Source organism: Anabrus simplex, chromosome 10, assembly GCF_040414725.1.
Source record: "Anabrus simplex isolate iqAnaSimp1 chromosome 10, ASM4041472v1, whole genome shotgun sequence".
In the NCBI taxonomy this organism is placed as follows: Eukaryota; Metazoa; Arthropoda; class Insecta; order Orthoptera; family Tettigoniidae; genus Anabrus; species Anabrus simplex.
Window position 1 is genome coordinate 114,866,566 of NC_090274.1, and position 21,994 is coordinate 114,888,559.

General features: G+C 39.2%; 1 protein-coding gene across 1 annotated transcript in view; it reads right to left on the reverse strand.

Moving 5' to 3' along the window:
* Window positions 1–12,446: 12,446 nt before the first annotated feature.
* The window catches only part of LOC136882327 (tektin-1), a 114,219-nt gene continuing 104,671 nt past the window's right edge, over window positions 12,447–21,994 (reverse strand). Inside the window, exon 7 of the mRNA XM_067154913.2 lies at window positions 12,447–12,682. Within this exon, the coding sequence (XP_067011014.1) occupies window positions 12,545–12,682 (138 nt within the window). The 3' untranslated portion in view covers window positions 12,447–12,544. The remainder of the gene's footprint in view (window positions 12,683–21,994) is intronic.

Sequence of the window (21,994 nt, forward strand, 5' to 3'; positions counted from 1 at the left end):
AAAAATTGAACAAGGCTGCAAGGCAGTTGAGACGCCGAGCCTTAGTCTCCTAGGGAACCCTCTGGTTTGAATGAGACAACCGCAATTATAATACAGCCTAGAGCGGGGGAAGCTTTCTCATTCGTTTCTCCGTCATGAAGCCGCGTTCACGCCAGTTGTGATGGCGAAAGTTCTTTGTCTTGAATATCTTCAGTGAGTATATTACTGTTTAGCTGGGACAGTGTAAAATGAACAGTGACTTAATCTTGAGAACTATGTTAATAATGCACCGACCTGGTGCAGTTTAATTCTATAATTTACAGGAGTGAAAAGTATGTAATTTGTGGTAGTCACCTCTGTCCGCACTTCGAAGACGGGATTGGCAAGTGCTGTAGGCACGGTTTCTTTCGCATCTGTAAAACGGTACAGGTCATTGTAGGCATACAATTAACTTTGCAGACCGAACTTGCATTTACGTGTGCCTAAACTGTTATCGGGTCGCAAACCGCGGTCGTGTATGTTGCATGAGCGCCCCGTACGACCGTTCATGTCGCAAAGAGATGGTGACGGTATTTTACCCACCGAACAGTAACCGTGAACAAAGTCCTATATCTGTGTGATTTAATATAATATTTTATTTTAATAGTGTTTGTATTCAGGAAACGTGTGTACATAGTAGTAAAGAGATACTAACGGTATCTTCATTATAGGAGTGCTATTTACATTCATCAAGATGGGAACCTCAAGTTATAATCCAGAGTATTGTGTCAACCTCCTATGTGCTGATATGGAGGAGTAAAATATACAGGCGCAACGGTTATGTGACTGATGTGGAAGCAGTATCGACAAAGATGAGTACTATGCCTTGAATTCTACTGCATGCTCTTAGACAGAAGGAGTCAGCTTATTTTCACCCAGTGTAAATATAATTGTAAGGTTAAATGTCAGCCCTGTGAAGCTGAGTTTGTTATTTTTTTTATTTCATTTAAATGCAAATCCAGGGATGCATGTTTAACCCTTTGTTCTGTTGTGTTTGAGATAATTTTGGGAAGAGGGATATGGATAGGTTTAGTCAGGAGTGTGTTTCTTTGCTTTATTTACAGAGTATTCCATAATGTGTGCTTAGTAGGTAATTCTGGCGTTAGCTTCATCATGGTTGAGGCTATGCGCCGTAAATTTCGCGAGGGAGAAGGTATGCAAGTCAGAGTAGGCTGCTTTATTTACATATGTAGTGCGTTTTCAGGAATTCTTGGCTACCGACGGTTTGGAAGCCAGCGTTGTAAATGAGTGTCTTTTATTTATGCAGGAAGAACCAGTGACCCGGTAGGAGAGCAGGGAAATTATAAAGAAAGGCAGATACTGCATATATTGAGAACGATGAACAGGAGTTGAGGCCTGTGGAAATGATACTTCAAGGGGAATAAAAAAATTATAGCTGCATTTTGGGAAATGGGCTAGAATACGCCCGGATATGCGGAGTGGAATTCGAGAATCGAACTCTTATGCTGTGAGTTCATGATGGCCCAAGTGACGTCTTGTTTAATAAGGGTTTGCCTACCCCTTAGCATGAGACATAGAGGCCTATTTTTCAGCTGTGACAGAACACATTATGTATGAGAGAAAGACATAATATTTTGAATAAAGTAGCAGCTGAATTGTTAAATGTGATGTTTCCCTTGAAACGTGAAAGACAGAACAGGATTCAGGTTTCTGCTGTGTAACGAGGGGTTTGCCCTTGAAAATAAGCTCTGAATTAATGGCTCCCAACCGCTCGCTGTGTACTCTTTCCTGCAGGTAGAGATTCCGACGTTTACAGACAGCTGACAAAGAAGAGTGCCTTAACAGCTGATCCCAGAGGGGCATTACCTACTGGCCCATTCTGTTAACTGGGCCATGCAACTGAGGCTTATTTATGAGGAAATGTATATCTTGTGTGTTTATTTTTCAGACACCCTGAGTTTCTGTTCTTTGATTTGTTTATATTTGCGTATTGTGTGTTTTTGTTATTTTTGTCGTCCATGTTTTTGTGTCAATGTTGATTAAACATTTTGCATTCTCCTTAGCCCGATGCTAATTTTAAGGAAAGCCAGCTTCAGTGCTGAATCATTGGCAATAGATCGGTCTTGATGGTTATTACTTATATAATAGATCGGTCTGTCGGTAGCTTCAGTGTAGATATAAGATTAGGGAAACCTGGATTGATTGTGATGTGTATATATTTTTATAGATTATTTGTGTAAATTATGGATTGAAACTAGCGTGATTTTGTTTTATAGAGGAACATGTTATGGAAGTTTTCGCTGATGCAACCCCATTGGGGTAACTGGCATAGTATTTTATCGGCGTCAATACAATGCAAGATGTAGATTTCACTCCAAGCTTTCATGTAAATTTAATTCGTATTTGATTGTTCGTTAAGTTTTGATCGGTATATGATCCAACCAGTGTATTTTCTTTTCATTGTATTTATATGTGCGTGGCACATTTTCTGTAAATTTTTATGGACATTGGAGTCCAATTATCTCATTTTCAGTTTAATTTTGCATTTTAGTTTGAATTAATATCATGCGTTTTGGGTAAATAAATCCATTTTACCCCTTAATTTGGTCTCTTATTCACAACAAACGCAACTGTTTCCCATTCACATATACCTCTGGTATTTCTACGGAAGTTAGTCTTTAGTTTTGCCGCCTTTTTCGAACGTACCGCGCAGCTCATCGGACCTAGCCTGGGACATTCAAATTAGATGGATGGGAACGGTTCAGTATCTATTTGGAATATGATATGTTTGCATTGAGAGATGTTGAAATGTAACACTGTGCCACTTTTCACGTTCTTCTCAACTTCAGTCTTCCAGTCATAACATTTCCAATCTTGTCCCAGCTGTACGTTGTGTAGCAGTTTCTGCGCTCTCAATCTCAGTTGTCAACACACTCAGACTGACTGACGCTTGCTCTAACACCCTAGAAACAAGGCAGCAAGAGTGGCGTGACCTGGCGCGAAGCATTATGATTGGTGCATACACATTGCAGGTTTTGAAAGAGCAAAAATAAAATAGTCGTAGACGGGATATTGGCCTTTGGGCTCATGCCGTGTCAGAAAAACAAGGGGAAACTCTCTACGTTTTGCGGAGAACTTTGATTTCAAGATGACAACAGCAAAGTTCATTGGGATGGACACATATGTGACTGGTTTTATAAACACTTCCCCACCCTATTACATCTCAATAAGCCTGCAAAATCACCTGACTTGAACCCCATTGAAAATCTGGGGACATGTTGGAGCAGCGGGTGAAACATCGACATCACCATCCCCAAAATTTGGTGGAATTGCGTGAACAAATCTTCAGCGAGTAGCATAACCATGGTGCGACGTACCTGCACAACCTTGTAGACTCTCTTTCTAACCGAATCCTGGTGCTTATCAAGTCCAAAGACGTATTTACACGGTATTAAATGATGCTTGTAATGATTTCTCCAGGGGTGACTAATTTTTTGTCCGGTGAGCTTATTAAATTATAAGTAACTTTTTCAGTTGCCTACTTTACACAGTGATGCCTATTTAAGTGCTTACTTTGGCTGTTTTTAGTGCCTATAAAACCTGACGCTAGTTATGGTGTTTGCATGGATGAGGTGGAGGCTAGTCGCAGACGTACTCTGCAACAGATGGTTGCCATTACATCTGAAACTCAAAAATATACCACGTGGTAGCACATCCTGTTTCTTTATACGATGTTGAATGTCGACCAGCTGACAAAGTTATGGAGTGACATTTACACAACCTGCTACGTAGGTTGATGGGCATCGCGTCATAAACGACACTGTTCGTCAGTGAATGGGCATCACACCAATCACAGAGAAGGCACGGGGAAAACGTCTCCAGTGCTATAGCAGGGTTCTCAGCCAGAAAGTCAAACTAATTTCCCTGACATTTCCCTGACCAAAATATTGTATTTCCCTGACAAAAATTTGGCATTTGTGCAATTTTTAACAGCCTATGCCACCCCCCGTTAGCTGTATACAATATTTATTACTCAAATAGGAAATACAACATTTTGAACAGTAAAGTACATACGATTTAATAATGATCTGCCAGATAATAATAAATGTTAATACATTTTATTTGTACATGAATAATGAAAGTATTATTACAATTACTAATGAACACACAATGTTGGTAATAATGTAAAAAAAATGCAGCATAACAACAAAGTTACACACAATTCTTTCTGGGTTCAAGTAGGCCTAGGTGTATTTTATCTTCAATTCTGGCTTCACATTCTTGTGACTGCATTCTTTTAACTTTTTTTTTTTCATGTTCCAACTTTCTTATTTCATCACTTATTCTTTGTTTCTCAGCTTTTTTCTGTCCTCTTCTTTGACCTTAAGGCATGTCTTCTCCAAGTAACCCTGGTATTTCTTATGAGCACATCTCACCGATAACATTCTATGATTAATTGGTATGCATTGACACCTCCAAAGAACAAAATGGAGTCATACACTTGTCTTTGTGCAATAATTGACTCCTCATGCATGTTTTCTACCAACATTGATTTATTCCACTCTCCACTGCAGCATTTCCGTGAGACAGTATAAGAGAAAGCTTTATTACTTGCCAAAGTTCACTGTACTGTTTTTCTGCTAAAATGCAGCAAAGAAAATGTCTAAACCCATACTATCATCAAATATTCACATATATTCTTTGAATTTAGTTTCCAAAACTTCCTTTGATTCACAACACAGAGAACTGTATTGTGCTTTAGCCCTATTGGCCACATTTTCAGTTACTCTGTTAGCTTCATGCGACACTTCCAAGACACATTCCATTCAGGTCTGACCAAGACTTGGTTGCTGATATGTGCGTTCAAACTCGTAAGACCTTTCAATAATCTATACTTTAAAGGACTCTTATCCAACAGTTTTTTGACAACTGCCACTAATATTTTCTGACATTCGTGTTTAAAACCAAGAATTTTTCTCTCTGACAATTTTAGTTCTTTAAGTACCTTTTTTTCGTACGAAATCCAACATCAACTTTACCTACCTCAATTAAGTATATTGGAGCCTGTAGATCAAGCAAAATCACACTCCTAATATACCGTTAAATGGCATTTGCCATTTTACTACGCTTGACAAAGCGATTCATCAAACTTCTTAATAGTTCATTCAGATGGGAGTACAAAAATGGAGCAAGCGGTTTGTTAATTTTAAATCATCTAAGAAAAGTTTCACATTCCAAAGAAATGGTTTTGTAAAATGCTAGTTTGCATTTTAGTATAGGCCAACGGCCATAGCCGTGTTGAAACACCGGATCCCGTGAGATCTCCGAAGTTAAGCAACATTGGGCGTGGTCAGGAGTTCGATGGGTTGCCACGCGCTGTTGGTGGGGGGTAAGGGAATGGAGGAGCGGAAAGGAACTGGCCACCCTACCGCACGTAAACTCCGCCTCAGGAACACCTCTGCGGAAGTTCGGACCTGCCTTCGGGCAGAGTAACCCTTACCTTACCTATTTTATTATAGGGTCTTCGATTTGTTCTTTAATATTTTTACAGAACTTACTTTCTGGCAACTTAGCATTTGCAACATATGCCTTGATATGGTGAAATACTTCTAAGGCTCGTTCCAGAAACATTTTCAAGCCATCGTACTGAACAATACTTCAGTGGGAACACTACTACCAGTCACTCCAGTGTACTTGGCTCGGCGAGCTGGTGAGTCTTTCAGTAAATAATACATGTTACGTAGGAATGAGTTAAGCTCCCAATTTAAAGTCATTAAAACTATTTTAACAGCTCCATTGATGAAATACAAACCACACACTCCCAGGTTCAATAATTTTTTTCCCATCAGGATTTTCTGTCTCCATTTCCACTTCAAGCTTCCTGAGAAAGCTCAAGTTCACATTAGGCCCATCCATTGAGTCCTGCAACAATTTTTTTTTTTGAAGAGGTTGCAGTCCATGATTAAATTTCTGCAGCAGATCTTGGCCAGTAGCACGACCCAGATAAACACTGTTCCAATATCTAAAAACCACTTTATGAGTGTTGATATGAAAAAATCTGACAATGAGATCCATTTGTCCTTGTTGTGTTACCTTATGAGTGACTCATCAAAAGAAACTTCATAGTCCTCACAAGTTTTCAAATTTCAAATTTTGATATTACATCTCCTAGATTTGCTAACACAGCAGGGCCACACAGTTTGGTCTGCCACTGCTAAGCAGAGTCCTGGAGGGGCGTGCCATTCCAGCTGATGAGTCCAAATGGCACATCTGGACGAAACTCTGCAAAATGCACACAGCCTAACCATCCAAAAGCTGGTTCTATTCCCGTGATTATAAGTTTTCAAATTGTTTGTTAATAACTCACTGAAATATGGTGCAATACCTTGATTAATCATGTAGGAACACTTACTTTCACCAAAGGTGAATTTCGATGCAATTGCTCTATCTAGGAAAATAAGTTTATCATGTATAAATGTATAATTTTTAATGTATATCTACATACGAACTCCTCTGGTATTTACTAGCAACAACTTTTAATGCTCATAAAATTTCTGCTTTGGCTACTTCATCTTTATTAAAATAAGAAGTAGCACAGTGTACAGACTTTCCACTTTCTATCCCTGCCTCAGTCTTTACTGTTTCTGTTGAACTTACACACGGTTTGACAGCGGGATTATCAAGAGATCCATGTCCAGTGTCTACACTTCTTGTTTCTGTTGAAGTAGCGCTAGGTTTGACAAAAAAAATTATGACAGTGATGGCTGTCTTGATTTAAAATTCTGAAGCTGTGTGTGTTTTGGTCCATTTCTGTGTGAATGAATTGCCTGGCTGAGTTTAAACCTTTTTCTGCACACATTAAAGTAGGCTTCAAATTTTTGTCCGGTACATCACTAAGCCAATCTACAAACTCTAGATTAAGGGTTGAATCCAGCCACTGATAGTTGAAAGTTGTTTTTCTTGCCATCTTATCTAATACATAGGCCTAATCTGAAACAAAAGAAAAGCATTTGAACTTATCAATTGATCACTTTTCTTCACTTCAAAGGATTCACAGGTTGCAATATGTCATCAGTATAAATTACCTGACACACAACAAATTTGAGTCAACTTCCCTGACGTTCCCTGACACATGCCACTTTTTAAAATACTTCCCTGACAATTCTTGACTTCCCCTGACTTTCCAGGTCGCTGGGAACCCTGTACAGTCATGTCCTGCATGCTGCACCTGAAAGTCGGCAATCTCACCCACTCCTTTGTGAAATTAATGGGCAACGTCCATGTGGACATCCAAAGCAGCACTGGCATGACACAGTGAATGCTGATTCACATACTCTCAGTTTAAGACCACATGATGCCCAAGATTGTGCAGAATGGCCAACCAAGATTAAAACAGCAAACCCTGCATCAGCAGGAAAGGGCTAGAAGGTAGGGTTGGGCAGACCAGAACATTCACTTGTTCCACAACATTAGGAGCTTGAGGCGGAGTGTTTCGGTACAGAGTGCCGGGACACAGGACTGTAACTGCGTCCTAGAGAGAACTTCGAGAGGCAATAGGACATGCTCCGCTTCAGCTGGAATGTGCCTGAACCGAACGTGCTGTGCCAAGGCCGCACTAGATAGATTAGTTGGCCTTGGCTGTGTCTGCCTGTTGATACCGGCTGTGTGCCGCCCTGTGCTGGAGTGTCAAAATTTTTTCATCCAGTTATATCTTTAATTCCAAAGCGATGACCCATATTTTTCTTGGGCTTAAACGTTTCCTTAAAGTCCAAATTAATATTTAACGTCAATCCCCAAGAAAGTGTTGAGGGAAATTTTCGAGATATTGAAGAAAGTAAATGGAAGTTGAGAGGGAAGGAATTCGAAGTGCAGAGAGCATAACAGCACGAAAGTACATCAATGTTTTCATCCAGTTATATTTTTAATTCCAAAGCGACAACCCATATTTTTCTTGGGCTTAAAAGTTTCCTTAAAGTCCAAATTAATTTTTAACGTCAATCCCCGAGAAAGTGTTGAGGGAAATTTTTGAGATAATGAAGAAAGTAAATGGAAGTTGAGAGGGAAGGAATTCGAAGTGCAGAGAGCATAACAGCACGAAAGTACATCAATGTTTTCATCCAGTTATATTTTTAATTCCAAAGCGACAACCCATATTTTTCTTGGGCTTAAAAGTTTCTTTTCTAGTATTAAAAACTTCATTTTTTGTCCGTATTGACTCAAGATTTTACAATGCTTAGTAAAGCTAAAGGTTCCACCTATTCAATACGTTATCGTAATGGTCTATTTAGAACATCACATATTTATTTAACTTATCATAAAATACATCTTTGGTACCGGTTTCGACAATCCACTATGCCATCATCAGCCATTGAGTTTTTTATAGCAAGGAACATTCAAAAAATTTAAAAATATGCAATAGCAAGTCCTATTCTTACATGAAAAACATTAAAAATATAGCTAAATAGCATAGGCCCATTGTACTATACAAATAACATGTCTTTTTTGAAAAATACAATATTATTTAGTGCATCTAAAATTATTTTATATATAATTGGCAAAGTCTATGATTTGGTATACCTTATGTACAATAGAATCATGTTAAATTGATAAAAGAATCTACTTTTTGCCATTTAACCAGTTTTTAAAACAACAAGTCCTATTTTACATGGAAAATATTAAAACTTGGCTAGTTAGTATTAACCCTTTTTTTATGTTATACAAGTAACATGTTTTGTTAAAAAATAAAGTATCTTTTTGTGCGTCTAGAATTGTTTTTTAGGTGCTTAAAAAGACTATGGTTTGATATAGTTGATACACAGGAAATTTGATGTTTCTATAAAAACCTCTGTCATTTTTAACACAGTTTCTTAGTTCCTCATAATATGCGACTTATACTGTTTTAGATAATAAATACAGGTTCTTCTTCCTTAAAACTTATTGAAACAACAGTCTGTTTGACTATGTAAGTCCTGATGTGTTTTTTCTTGTTTGAGTATTGCTTCTAGTATTTTCCAATGTAAATAACTGTGTGGCTGAGGCCGAAACTATGGTTAAGATCTTGAATATTATTTTATGTGCCAGATGGAAATGGGCCGTAAATAGTGTGCAGAGAGAGTGAGGAACAACTGCAGTTGTTCCTCACTCTCTCTGCACGCTGTTACATTCAACCTGAGGTCCGTACTGGTTCGAGATTAACACTATTTACGGCCCATTTCCATCTGGCACATAAAATAATATTCAAGATCTTAACCATAGTTTCGGCCTCAGCCACACAGTTATTTACATTGGAAAATACTAGAAGCAATACTCAAACAAGAAAAAACACATCAGGACTTACATAGTCAAACAGACTGTTGTTTCAATAAGTTTTAAGGAAGAAGAACCTGTATTTATTATCTAAAACAGTATAAGTCGCATATTATGAGGAACTAAGAAACTGTGTTAAAAATGACAGAGGTTTTTATAGAAACATCAAATTTTCTGTGTATCAACTATATCAAACCATAGTCTTTTTAAGCACCTAAAAAACAATTCTAGACGCACAAAAAGATACTTTATTTTTTAACAAAACATGTTACTTGTATAACATAAAAAAAGGGTTAATACTAACTAGCCAAGTTTTAATATTTTCCATGTAAAATAGGACTTGTTGTTTTAAAAACTGGTTAAATGGCAAAAAGTAGATTCTTTTATCAATTTAACATGATTCTATTGTACATAAGGTATACCAAATCATAGACTTTGCCAATTATATATAAAATAATTTTAGATGCACTAAATAATATTGTATTTTTCAAAAAAGACATGTTATTTGTATAGTACAATGGGCCTATGCTATTTAGCTATATTTTTAATGTTTTTCATGTAAGAATAGGACTTGCTATTGCATATTTTTAAATTTTTTGAATGTTCCTTGCTATAAAAAACTCAATGGCTGATGATGGCATAGTGGATTGCCGAAACCGGTACCAAAGATGTATTTTATGATAAGTTAAATAAATATGTGATGTTCTAAATAGACCATTACGATAACGTATTGAATAGGTGGAACCTTTAGCTTTACTAAGCATTGTAAAAACTTAAAAGTTTCCTTAAAGTCCAAATTAATTTTTAATGTCAATCCCCGAGAAAGTGTTGGGAAATTTTCGAGATATTAATTACTCACTAATTACTCACAATACAGGTCAATACATTCAACTGGTGAAAATATTCTTGAATTGGTTACTTTTAAACACCTGCACTGCCATTGTAACCATGTTATGTGTATTTTATATTGACCGGAAAAATCTTAACCAAAAAGCAGCCTTTAAACGTGATTATTGCGCGCCAATTTCAGTGTTCCGACTGTTCGTTCACGTTCCCTGCAGCTTTATGCTGGACCATGGCCCTAACTACACACAGCACGTTCCGTACAGGCATATTCCCAGTTCCCACTGGCGTGGAGCATGTAATGTTGCCTCTCGAAGTTCTCTCTACACTGCGCAGTTACAGTCCCGTGTCCCGTGCGCCTGCTGCACAGTACAGCTAGTAGACGAAGGGCAGTGCATAGTGGCGCTTCTGACGGGGCAGCGAGTCAGTGTCTCCGGCTCGCTTGAGAATGTTTCGGAACAATTGACACTCGGTGTTCTGGAACAGCGGAACATAATTGTGCACTGGCACAGTGTGCCGAAACAGGGACATGGTGCCCAACCCTACTAGAAGGAAGATGATGATGTTATAGTGTTGTACGTGTTGTAGCTGGTGTTCGACAGACTGAAAGGCATTAAAGTTACATGGATGGATGTGGTAAAGAGACAATTGAAATGGGACTGAGGAAACAATATTAATAATAATAATAGTAGTAATGTTATTAATTTTACACCACGAAGCTACTAAGCTGGCGAAGCAGGGGGAGAGGTAATATTCCCAGGTGGTATCCCCTGCCTGTTGTAATAGGCGACTAAAAGGGGGCGACCAAGGGATGATCGAATTAGAACCATGATGCTTGTTGTTTTAAGGGCCTGGCATCACAGGTCATCGACCCAAATTAGAACAATGAGACTACTTGTAATTAGTACCATCACGCAGGGAACACCATGGGTCACTTTTACTTGAGTGTAGTACCACTATGTTAGGTACACAATAAGTTTGTGATTAGTAGCGACAGTGTGTGGTTCCGGCTGGGTTTTACAGTATCTGTGGTTAGTACCACTATATGAGCGACACCATGGTTCTACCTTGCCTATGATTAGTACCCACTATATGAGGAACACCACGGGATAGTACAAGTCCCTGTGGTTAGTACACTTATGTGCGGAACACCACAGGTTTGTGTTGCCTATAAATGGCGCCACAATGTGAGAAACACCATAGGTGTGTGTTACATGTGCGCATTACATTACCTGTGAGGAGTACCATAATGTGTGGAATACCGCAAGTCTACGCTACTTTTAATTAGTACCGCAACATGACAGATACCATGGTTCTACTTTCCTAGTGATAAGTACCATCATGAGGGGCCGATGGCCTTGATTTTGAACCCCTTTAAAAACAACAATCATCATCATCATATTAATTTTACGTCTCACTAACTATTTTTTATGGTTTTCAGAGACGCTGAGGTGCCGGAATTTTGTCCCGCAGGAGTTCATTTATGTGCCAGTAAATCTACCGACACAAAGCTGATGTATTTGAGCATCTTCAAATACCACCAGACTGAGTCAGGATCGAACCTTCCAAGTTGGGGTCAGAAGGCCAGCGCCTCAACCGTCTCAGCCACTCAACCTGGTCTGATGAAACAGAACAAACTGGAGAGGAACTTTATTTGCCCTCATCTGGTGTCTGCTGGAAAAGTGGTCATGATGATGATGATGATGATGATGATGATGATGATGATGATGATGATGATGATGATGATGATGAGGATAATTTATCATTTGTACACTTTTGTAACAAAGTTTTATAGCTTAAACCCTAGGCAGCTGCCTTGCTGATGTGGTAGAGGCCTGCTTGGTTCATTCTAAAGGATGTGGGTTCGATTCTCCATCAGGAAATCAAAAAATTTAACAAAAATAATTTCTATTTCTGGAGGTGTACATGGCTGTGTGGTTCACTCAGCCTACACCATAAATGAGTACCACGTTAATTCCTGGGGGCGAAAGCGACCAGGCATAGAGCTAACCAAGTGCCAAGGTTACGGATAGTGGAAGCCTTTTCCTTCCACCCCTCCCAGGGCCTTCATGGCCTGTACGAAGATGACGTTGCTTTTTACTTTTAGCTTAAACCCTGGTGAGGACATGTGTTTGAAGAGTTCTTAATGCAAGCAGAGGGACATAAGTTGTGACAGGTTCCTGTCTTTCACGATTTTTGTAATCTCTGTGTGGCGCATTTCTCAGCTTATGGCTGCATCTAAATAAAACTTTTACCATAATGTATGTGATAATCCTCGGGGTAGATGACTGAGAGATTAAATAAAGCTCAAGTTTGTTAGTAGTACAGCATGTATTTCACAATAACATAGATACACCTCATACATAGAGTAATTAATATGTTAGATTTTGAATTTCTCTGAGTGAAGTGTTCAAAGTTAATAAGCGTGATAGTCCATACTCTCACGGATGGTCATGCAGTCCACTTCATCTATCTTGAGAGTGTTGGTCTTGACGTTGATGTCCTCTTCCAACTGAAGCTGCAGACGAAGTAAGTATCGGAGGGAGGCCTGTGACTAAAGAGAAACACATCATCAGGGAACCTCACTCTGTGGATCAGCGGTAGAGCATCCATCTCCAGAACCCAGAATGAGGGATCAAACACAGTAAAGGCAGGAATTCAAATCCATTCGACACTATAGTTAGAGGCACCTGTTTGTGGCAAAACAATTTGCCTAATTTTGTATTTTAAAAGAGGTTATATCGGTATATTGTTCGCTATTTTTATTTAATTCGTCAATAATTCTGCTAATTTTTTAAAATTTATATATCCTGACACCAATACAGTTTGCCAAAGGACATAGAATAGCTCACACGTTCTTTGAAAAAATAATTGAGTTGTTGGTTTCGTAAAGAAATATCAATGTACTGAAAAATATGAACATTATTTTTTATGCTGTCAGGAGGAAATTAAATACTGTATTTTCCATACAAACGGTTCCTCATTATTGCCGCTGAGAATTTTATAATCGTGGTAACAATTTTGTCTTGAATTTTTCTGCCCAGTCTGTATGATTGCTGCCATTCGACAAAATTCCTGGGGATGGTCCCTCTAGCACCCAGTAGTAGTCCTCTTACTCGTATGTTCCTGACACTGTACGCTCTCTGGAAATAATAAAAGCTAAACAAAAGATAGTTGATAGCATAATTGCAGTAAAACCTATTTTATTTTTACATATGTACAAAAAACATGAGAGTTATGCTTCTGCTGAAAATGCATATTACATTGTACTAAAGCATGGATGTTTGGAAAAATGTCTTCTAGACACTTCAACAAGTAGAGCCTAGCCTATGTATATAATTTACACATCGGTCTGTAAAAGACAGAGATACGATGAGTTCCATATTACTGGAAGTCAGAGTTGTTCTGCAGATGTTAACGCTGAAAATGACCTATCACTATCAACGTTACTGACTGGCGCCCACAAAGCCTTCACTGCAGTTTTCATAAAATACCCATGTTCTGATTTAAGGGAGAGAAGAATGGCACTGGCCTGCTCTACACAAAATACCAACTCAATCCCCAAATACTGCATATGGTTCAAGATATTATGTTGAAAGTTCTCGTAGGGTGGGAATTTGCTTTACTAGATGACAATATCATTTTCTAAATCATCTTTTAGTATGCTTCTTGGATCAAATACTGATTCCACATAATTCCATCAATATTTTTGTGATTTAATAGTTTTGTGTTTTGAGCCAAATTTGTACAATTCTGCGCTTTGCGAAAAAGAGGTCCCTCTATCTATAGTGTATGGTTTCAGCATGTGACACATGTGATGTTTATTCAACAAATTTCATGTATTATTTTATTTAATATTAAAAACTTCATATTTGGTCTGAATTGAAAGGAGACCAACATACAATAAAGGAGAGCACTTATATCAGTACAAAATATATAATATACCATAATTATAATTGTAATTTTGTATATAAAGTGGATCATTTGTACTCTCCTTTATTGTATATAATTTTATTTATCGTATGGCTTTTAGGATTTGTTTGTCTCGCCTTGTGCAGGCCTTTTTAACTTGACGCCCAAGGGAGACCTACATGTCTGGTTGTAGTATGATATCAATGAGGACAGGAGAAGTTGATACCCAGTATCGGCAAATAGCCTACTCCTGTTGAATAACACCAAGGCTTAATATCCCCATCGAACAGCGTCATATGCCCTCACTCCACAGGGACACTGCAGAGAGGTTTGGAATTGATCCGCTCTTTTAGCGCACAATCTAGTGATTATAAATTATATACCACCCCACCTCTCCTAGCCTGTTGGCGAACATTCTGACTTGAACTGTCAAACCATGACAGCCAGGCAGGCTACAACAAATTCAATTAAAACGTGGCTATAGATTGCCAAGAGAGCTCTGTTTCTCTCCCATATGCTAAGGTAAAAAAAAAAGTCAAAATTGACACATGCAGGCCAAATCATTGTTCCCATATGTTCTCCTTTTTTTCCAGACACTTTACTGTTAGGAGAAGGGTGTCCAGCCAGGTTTGCATTTCAGATTTTTTTTAAAGTCCGGTTTTCCACCTTATCCACAAATCCTCAAAATGTTACTTACATACCTGCAACTGACGCTATTCATAAAGTCCGTCTCCTGGTGGAGAATAATGTACAACAGGTGATTGTTTAGTCCGCCCAGTCAACGTATTATCAGTCTTTTTTTTACAATGTTTTACACGTACATGTTTCGGGAGCCTTAACTCCTTTCATCAGCGCTTTCTACATCAATATCGATCTACCCCAGATCCCAAGATCTAACATCACTCTGTTTTACATTAAACACTGCCATCTGTAATATTAACTAACATTAACTTTTTAACCTACATGTTTGGATGTAGGATGATTCAATTAAAACGTGGCTATAGATTGTCCAAGAGAGCTATTAACTAATATTATAGATGGCAATGTTTAATGTAAAACAGAGTGATGTTCTATCTTGGGATTTGGGGAAGATTGATTGATGTAGAAAGCGCTGATGAAGGGAGTTAAGGCTCCCGAAACATGTATGCGTAAAAAATCAAATATTAATAATACATTGACAGGGCGGACTAAACAATCACCCGTTGTACATTATTCTCCACCAGGAGATGGGCTGTATCAATAGCATCAGTTGCAGGTATGTAAGTAACACTTTAAATTTTAAGGATTTGTAGATATGGTGGAAAACCTGGACTTTAAAATCTGAAACGCAAACCTGGCTGAACACCCTTCTCCTAGCAGTAAAGTGGACCTGTCTGGGTAAAAGAGGACATACGGGAACACTGATTTAGCCTGCATGTGTCAATTTTGACTTTCCTTTTTACCTTAGCAGATGGGAGAGGAATAGAGCTCTCTTGGACAACCTATAGCCACATTTTAATTGAATTTGTTGTAGTCTGCCTGGTGGTCATGGTTTGAACTGTGGTTTGACAGTTCCAGTCACCCTTATATATACACTGTTCATTTCTTGTTAATATCTGTTGTAATGTAATACAATTCATACATATTAGAACACTTTAAAAACACTCGTGAAAAGTTCAAATATTCCTCCTATATTGTACAACTCTTACAAATATGTATCATAACCTTAGATGGGTTTACTAGCCAAGTCGGTCACAGATAAACTGTTTCTTGTCACTGTTTGAATTGTTGTTGCCATTTAAGTGTAGGCCCATTAAAAATCAACTATCTTATCGTCAAATTTAAATCTTGTTGATGTTAAAATCCTTTCTAGGAAGCACTGATTTTTTGTTAAATTATCAAACACATTAGGATTTAGTTGTGTATTATTGCTATCAGGCCAGATGAAGTCGTGCTTTACCAGTGTTGGACTGGACTTTTTAAACAGAGCGGAACAAATCTCCCGTTATGTTCTTGAATTTGTTTTTCTAGTACTACAAAAAGAAAAGGCTATATGTTGTACAGATAAAAACATATTCTAAAATATTTTTAAAAATAAGTATATATTAATAGAACTTACTGAAATATTGAAGCGGAGGAAGCCTACCCGCTCGCCAGCCAGACACAAGTGTGTATACTGCTATTGTTGCTTGTAACTTTGTCCGCCGAAGAGGAGGGAAGGGGTGGGCTGAATGGTTATAATTTATGTTATCTATTATCCTTTTTCTTTCTTTCACATATTGGTTAACTAATTTAAATAACTGATTTTCTTCGTTGATGTGTTCATTTAAATTATTGTCAATATTTTGTTTCTGTTCTAGGTAAATTTCTAATTTCTCCAGGACATCCATATATTTCCCTTTATTTGTTGAATGTATTAATTTCATGTCTTGTTCTCTGCTGGTAAATTTGTTGATGCTGGTGGAGAAACATAGAGAGAAAAACAAACCTCACACCTAGCCTTTTTGGACTTAGAAAAGGCTTTTGACCATATATTACATAAGCTTATTTGGAAAGCCCTCCGATCAATCAACCAGATTCCCTATCTGTTGTTTTCCTAGCCTTTGCTTAAATGATTGCAAAGAAATTGGAAATTTGTTGAACATCTCTCTTGGTAAGTTATTCCAATCCCTAACTCCCATTCCTATAAACGAATATTTGGCCCAATTTGTCCTCTTGAATTCCAGCTTTATCTTCATATTGTGATCTTTTCTACTTTTAAAGACACCATCCAAATTTATTCATCTACTGATGTCCTCCCACACCATCTCTCCACTGACAGCTCGGAACATACCACTTAGTCGAGCAGCTCGTCTCCTTTGTAACACTACTCTTTTGTCGGAAATTTCCCAGAACAAATTGAGCTGCTTTTCTTTGGATTTTTTCCAGTTCCTAAATCAAGTAATCCTGTTAAGGGTCCCATACACTAGAACCATACTCTAGTTGGGGTCTCACCAGAGACAAATATGGTCTCTCCTTTACATCCTTAATGTTGCAGAAGCCTATGTCAGATGGACCCAACTTTTCTATGACATAGTTTCCAGTGTGGTTCGCTGTCCGGTAGGGATCTCGCCCTCATTTCCTATCAACGTTGGGGTTCATCAAGGTTCAGCACTGTCACCTCTCTTGTTTATCCTATGTATGGATATTGTAACAAGCTGACATCCAGTCGCCATACCCGTGGACCATCATATATGCTGATGATGAGTTCCTTGCGGATCAGTCCCAAAGGAATCTGGAAAATCTCCTGTAAATTTAGAAAGAGAGTTTAGTGGAATATGGCTTGCTCCTTGACATCACTAAAATAGAATATGTGCAATGCGGCTTGCAGACTGCTGATACTATTCGCATCGACGGGCAAGACCTAGTTAAAGTCAACCAATTTAAATACCGTGGATCACTCTTCACCTCAGACGGAAATACATTACCAGACTCCCGAGCACGAGTAAATGCTACAAGGCTGAAGTGGCGTCAGGTCACTGGTATGCTCATTCTCCTCAACCTGATGGTTGGTGGGTAGCATGACTGTCCTCACCCAACGACTTTCTATCCTGAGCCATATGCTTGATTAGTTGATATACACGTCGCCCTTTAATGCCATCGAGGAACCCTGCTCCTGGTCGTCCTCTTCTAGTCTTTCCTTCCAGTTTCCCTTCAAGCAGTGTGGTGCACCATGATGAATGCCAAAGTAAATGGTATGCTATGTGAGAAAATTCTCATCCGCCTGAAAGGAAAAATCTACAAATCCATGGTCCAACCAGTTGCACTCTATGGATTGGAATGTTGGCCTACAACTAAGAAGCATGAACAGGTTCTACATGTATGGAGATGAAAATGTTATGTTGGTCACTGGGTCTGGACCACGTCCGAAATGAAGATGTCCGAAGGCGATTAGGAGTGCCGCTTATCTCAGAGAAGATGCGAGAAGCACGACTTTCTTTCTTTATTTGTGTCAGAAGTATCAACTTTACTTACAGATATTTAACAAAAACCAACAAGATATCTACATTTCTACTATACAAATATACAAGTTTATTATACAATCACAGATAGAGCAACAATATTCGAGAGCTAGATGATGCTTGCCCAGTATTGGGCGACGTCAATAGCGTTGGGGGAGGCTGCAATCAAGTCTTTCATAGTGCACATTGAGGGACATAAAACACACTGACATAGATGTTGGATCGTCTGCTGCTCTCCGCAATCACAAAGTGATGAATCACTTGAGAAGCCCCACTTCCGCAAGTTTACTTTGGTTCTGCCGACTTCTGTACGGAGTCTGTTAAGGGCTTTCCATACTGTCCACTTCTCCTGGTGTCCACATGGAAGACTTTCCTTCGGCTCTATCCAGTTGGAAAGGTGGTGGATTCTTTCTTTCCACATTGTGACTCTAGCATTCTCTGCTTTCCCCTCAAGGTTAACTGATGTGCGGAGAAAACTTTTCCTAGATTTTAGCCTCTGTGGCTGGGTGGTATCCATAGAGAGGATGTGCTTCTGAAGAAGATGCCTGGAGCCTTTCTTTGTTAGCTGCTACCTCTCTACGAATCTCACCGGGAGCAATACCAGCTAAAAGTTGGACCTTCTCAATAGGTGTAGGTTTCAGACATACAGTAATGATCCTGCAGCTTTCGTTTAAAGCGATGTCGACCTGCTTCGTATGAGCTGACCTGTACCAAACTGGGGAGGCATATTCTCCTGCAGAATAGCATAGAGCTAGAGCTGATGTTCTAATCGTTTGTGGTTGTGTTCCCCAACTTGTTCCTGATAACTTTCGTAGAATGTTGTTTCTGGCAGCTATCTTTTGTTTCAGGTTTTGGCAATGTTTCTTATATGTTAATGTGCGATCCAGCATAACTCCCAGGTACTTTGGTGTAAAGCAGTGTTCCAGTAAGTTCCCCTTCCATAGTACTTTGAGTTTCTGAGAGGCCTGCGCATGCCGCAGATGGAACGCACAAATTTGAGTCTTAGCTGGATTTGGTTTGAGTTGGTTTTTCTCATAATAGGTACCTAGCTCTTCTAATGCAGCAGTTAAAGAGATCTCAGCTTCATCAAAGGTATCAGTTTGAGTAGTAAGTGCAAGGTCATCGCCATAGATAAAGCTTTTAGTATTTTCTGGTAATGGCTGGTCATTAGTGTAAATGTTGAAAAGAATAGGAGCCAGTACACTGCCTTGAGGTAGTCCATTCCTTTGATTCCTCCATCTGCTTCGGCGTCCTTGGAATTCGACAAAGAAGTGACGATTTTCCAGGAGAGTAGCTATCATCTTGGGGCGGCTGAGAGGTCCACAAAAGCCACACCAGTAATCTTCTTCATTTCAAACCCGTCCTCGATGTGCTGGGTTAGATGTAAAACCTGTGCTGTGCAACTCTTTCCTGGGCGGAAGCCACATTGCTGAGGGATTAGGACTTGGTCTACTACTCCCATTAAGCGATTGAGCAACATTCTTTCCATTATTTTGTATAGGTGGCAGAGTAAGGAGATTGGTCTGAAATTTTTGGGTTTCGAAGGTTCCTTTCCAGGTTTCAGAAATGCGATCACCTTGGATTTTCTCCATATTTTTGGAATTTTTAGGGAAGTAAAGCAGTTGTTGAAGAATTTTAAAAGCCATGCCTGTGTGGTTGAATTGAAGTGTTTTATTTGTTCTATTGTGATATCATCTAATCCTGCTGCTTTTCCATTTTTGGCGCATTGAATCGCTTTCTGTAATTCCGTTATTTCAAATGGCCGGGATAGGTTACTGGACTTCATTATCTCGCTTTTTAGAATATTATGTTCCATCTTCCTTATTGGGTGATTTGTTTTCCCATTGATGGCAAGCTGATTTGCGATTTGGTTTGCCGTAACATTTGCATGGACTGGTCCCTTGGTTGGATCGTTGCTAAGTCGTTTGAGAAGCTTCCAAGCCTTTCAGCTATCCCTTGACATGTCAGTTTCCTCCATAAGTTTGATCCAACCATCTTTCTTTGCCCGCCGGGCTGAGTGGCTCAGACGGTTAAGGCGCTGGCCTTCTAACCCCAACTTGGCAGGTTCGATCCTGGCTCTGTCCGGTGGTATTTGAAGGTGCTCAAATATGACAGCCCCATGTTGGTAGATTTACTGGCACGTAAAAGAACTCCTGCGGGACTAAATTCCGGTACCTCGGCGTCTCCGAAGACCTTAAAAAGTAGGTAGTGGGACGTAAAGCAAATAACATTATTCACTTTCTTTGCCTCTGCAATTGAGGAAAGCAGTTTCCTTCCAGCTGAGATAGTGTCTTCACTTAGTGGATCTTCCTGAAACAGTGAAATATATGTGTTCATTTGGGCAGCTGTGTCTGAAGTTAGACCTTGTATGTAGTTAACTCTGCATCCTCGTGGTATGGAAGCGCGGGAAGCTTTCTTCACAGCTTCAACAAACTGATCATAAAACTCTGGTGTTGGGTGGATATCTGATATTATTTTATCAAGGGTTGAGCTGAACTTCTCCCAGTCTGCTTTTTTGAAATTATATCTCCTTTGAAACGGAACCTTTATTGGTTGAATTGCAGAGAAAAGTTGACACTTTATGGGCCGATGCTGGGTATTTGGAATAGGATTGCACATTGATTTCACACATTGCTGTGCCACGTGTTCACTCACAAATATAAGGTCTGGGTTGAAGCCTTGTCGCCATCTACTGCTGTTAAAGGATGAAGGTAGTTTGGGGTCATGAATAAGTTGTAATTGGTAATCATCAGCCCATTCTAACACAGCTTCTCCATTATTATCATCATCTGTATATCCCCATGCTCTGTTATGGCTGTTGAAGTCTCCAACCACAAAGTTTGTCTTTTGCTTGAAGTAGTTATCTGGAATTTTAAAGGAGAAATCTACATTTGGTGGTTTGTAGATGCCCGAAACGGTGCAGTTACTGAGTTCCACAGTTATTATCTCGATTTGATTTTCATTGGTGGCTGCACAGACAAAATTTGTAAATTTGGTTTGGCAAAAACAGCGCTGCCATACTGTCTGTGGGGAATCTCAGCCACAAGTCTCATTCCCGCTATTTTTGGTCGCCGTAGTTGCTCATCCCTGTGAGTTTCCTGAAGCCATAATATATCACATTTGTAAGTTTGACAAAGCTGGTGTAATATTCCTTCTTTAGATGGAGATAAACCTTCAATATTTACAGATATAATGGTTAGTGTTGGTCTTGATAAAGACCGTTCTGAATATAGCGATTGGGTCATATTGACTGGTAGATACTTCTGGAATGCTGATGTTCAGTTCAGTACTGGAATTTTAATCCAGGTACCTATGCAGGGGTACCACGAGCAGGAATCAGCTTCACCCCCAAGCACGACTTAGATGGTATGGGCCTGTCGTCCGAAGCCCTGCTGACTAAGTGATACATACAGCCCTTCAATTTGATCCTGAATGTTCTCGATCGCGAGGTCGTCCCAAGAAGAGATGGTTCGATTGCATCAAGGAAGATATGCGTCTTGTAGGCATCACTGAAGCCGACACCCTTGACCGCAGGAAGTGGAGGATGGCATGTTTAAAAGTGGATCCTGCAACAATGCGGGACTAAACGCTAGGAAAAAATAAGACTTACATCCATCGATCTTCGTTATAGACTATTATGTCTCTGAGCATTCAGTCTGCAAGCCTCTGTGAATTTACTAAATGCTTCCACAATCCTCTATTTGTAACTCTCTCTGTGGCCTCATTTCATTCCACACCTCTTATCTTTATATCATTAGAAATGAAGTCTAACTGGCATCGTCTCGTCGGTCTCTCTCTACTTTTCTTACCCTCCGTGACTAAGTCCATTATTAGGTAAGCTACTTATACTCCCCTATTTGCCTCACATAACCGCACCACCATCCATCAAATTCATTCCTAATTTAGCCTTTGTCTCCTCATTCAGAGTACCTCCTGCCATTATTTCCACATGTTTGTGTCAGCAATCATTCTCG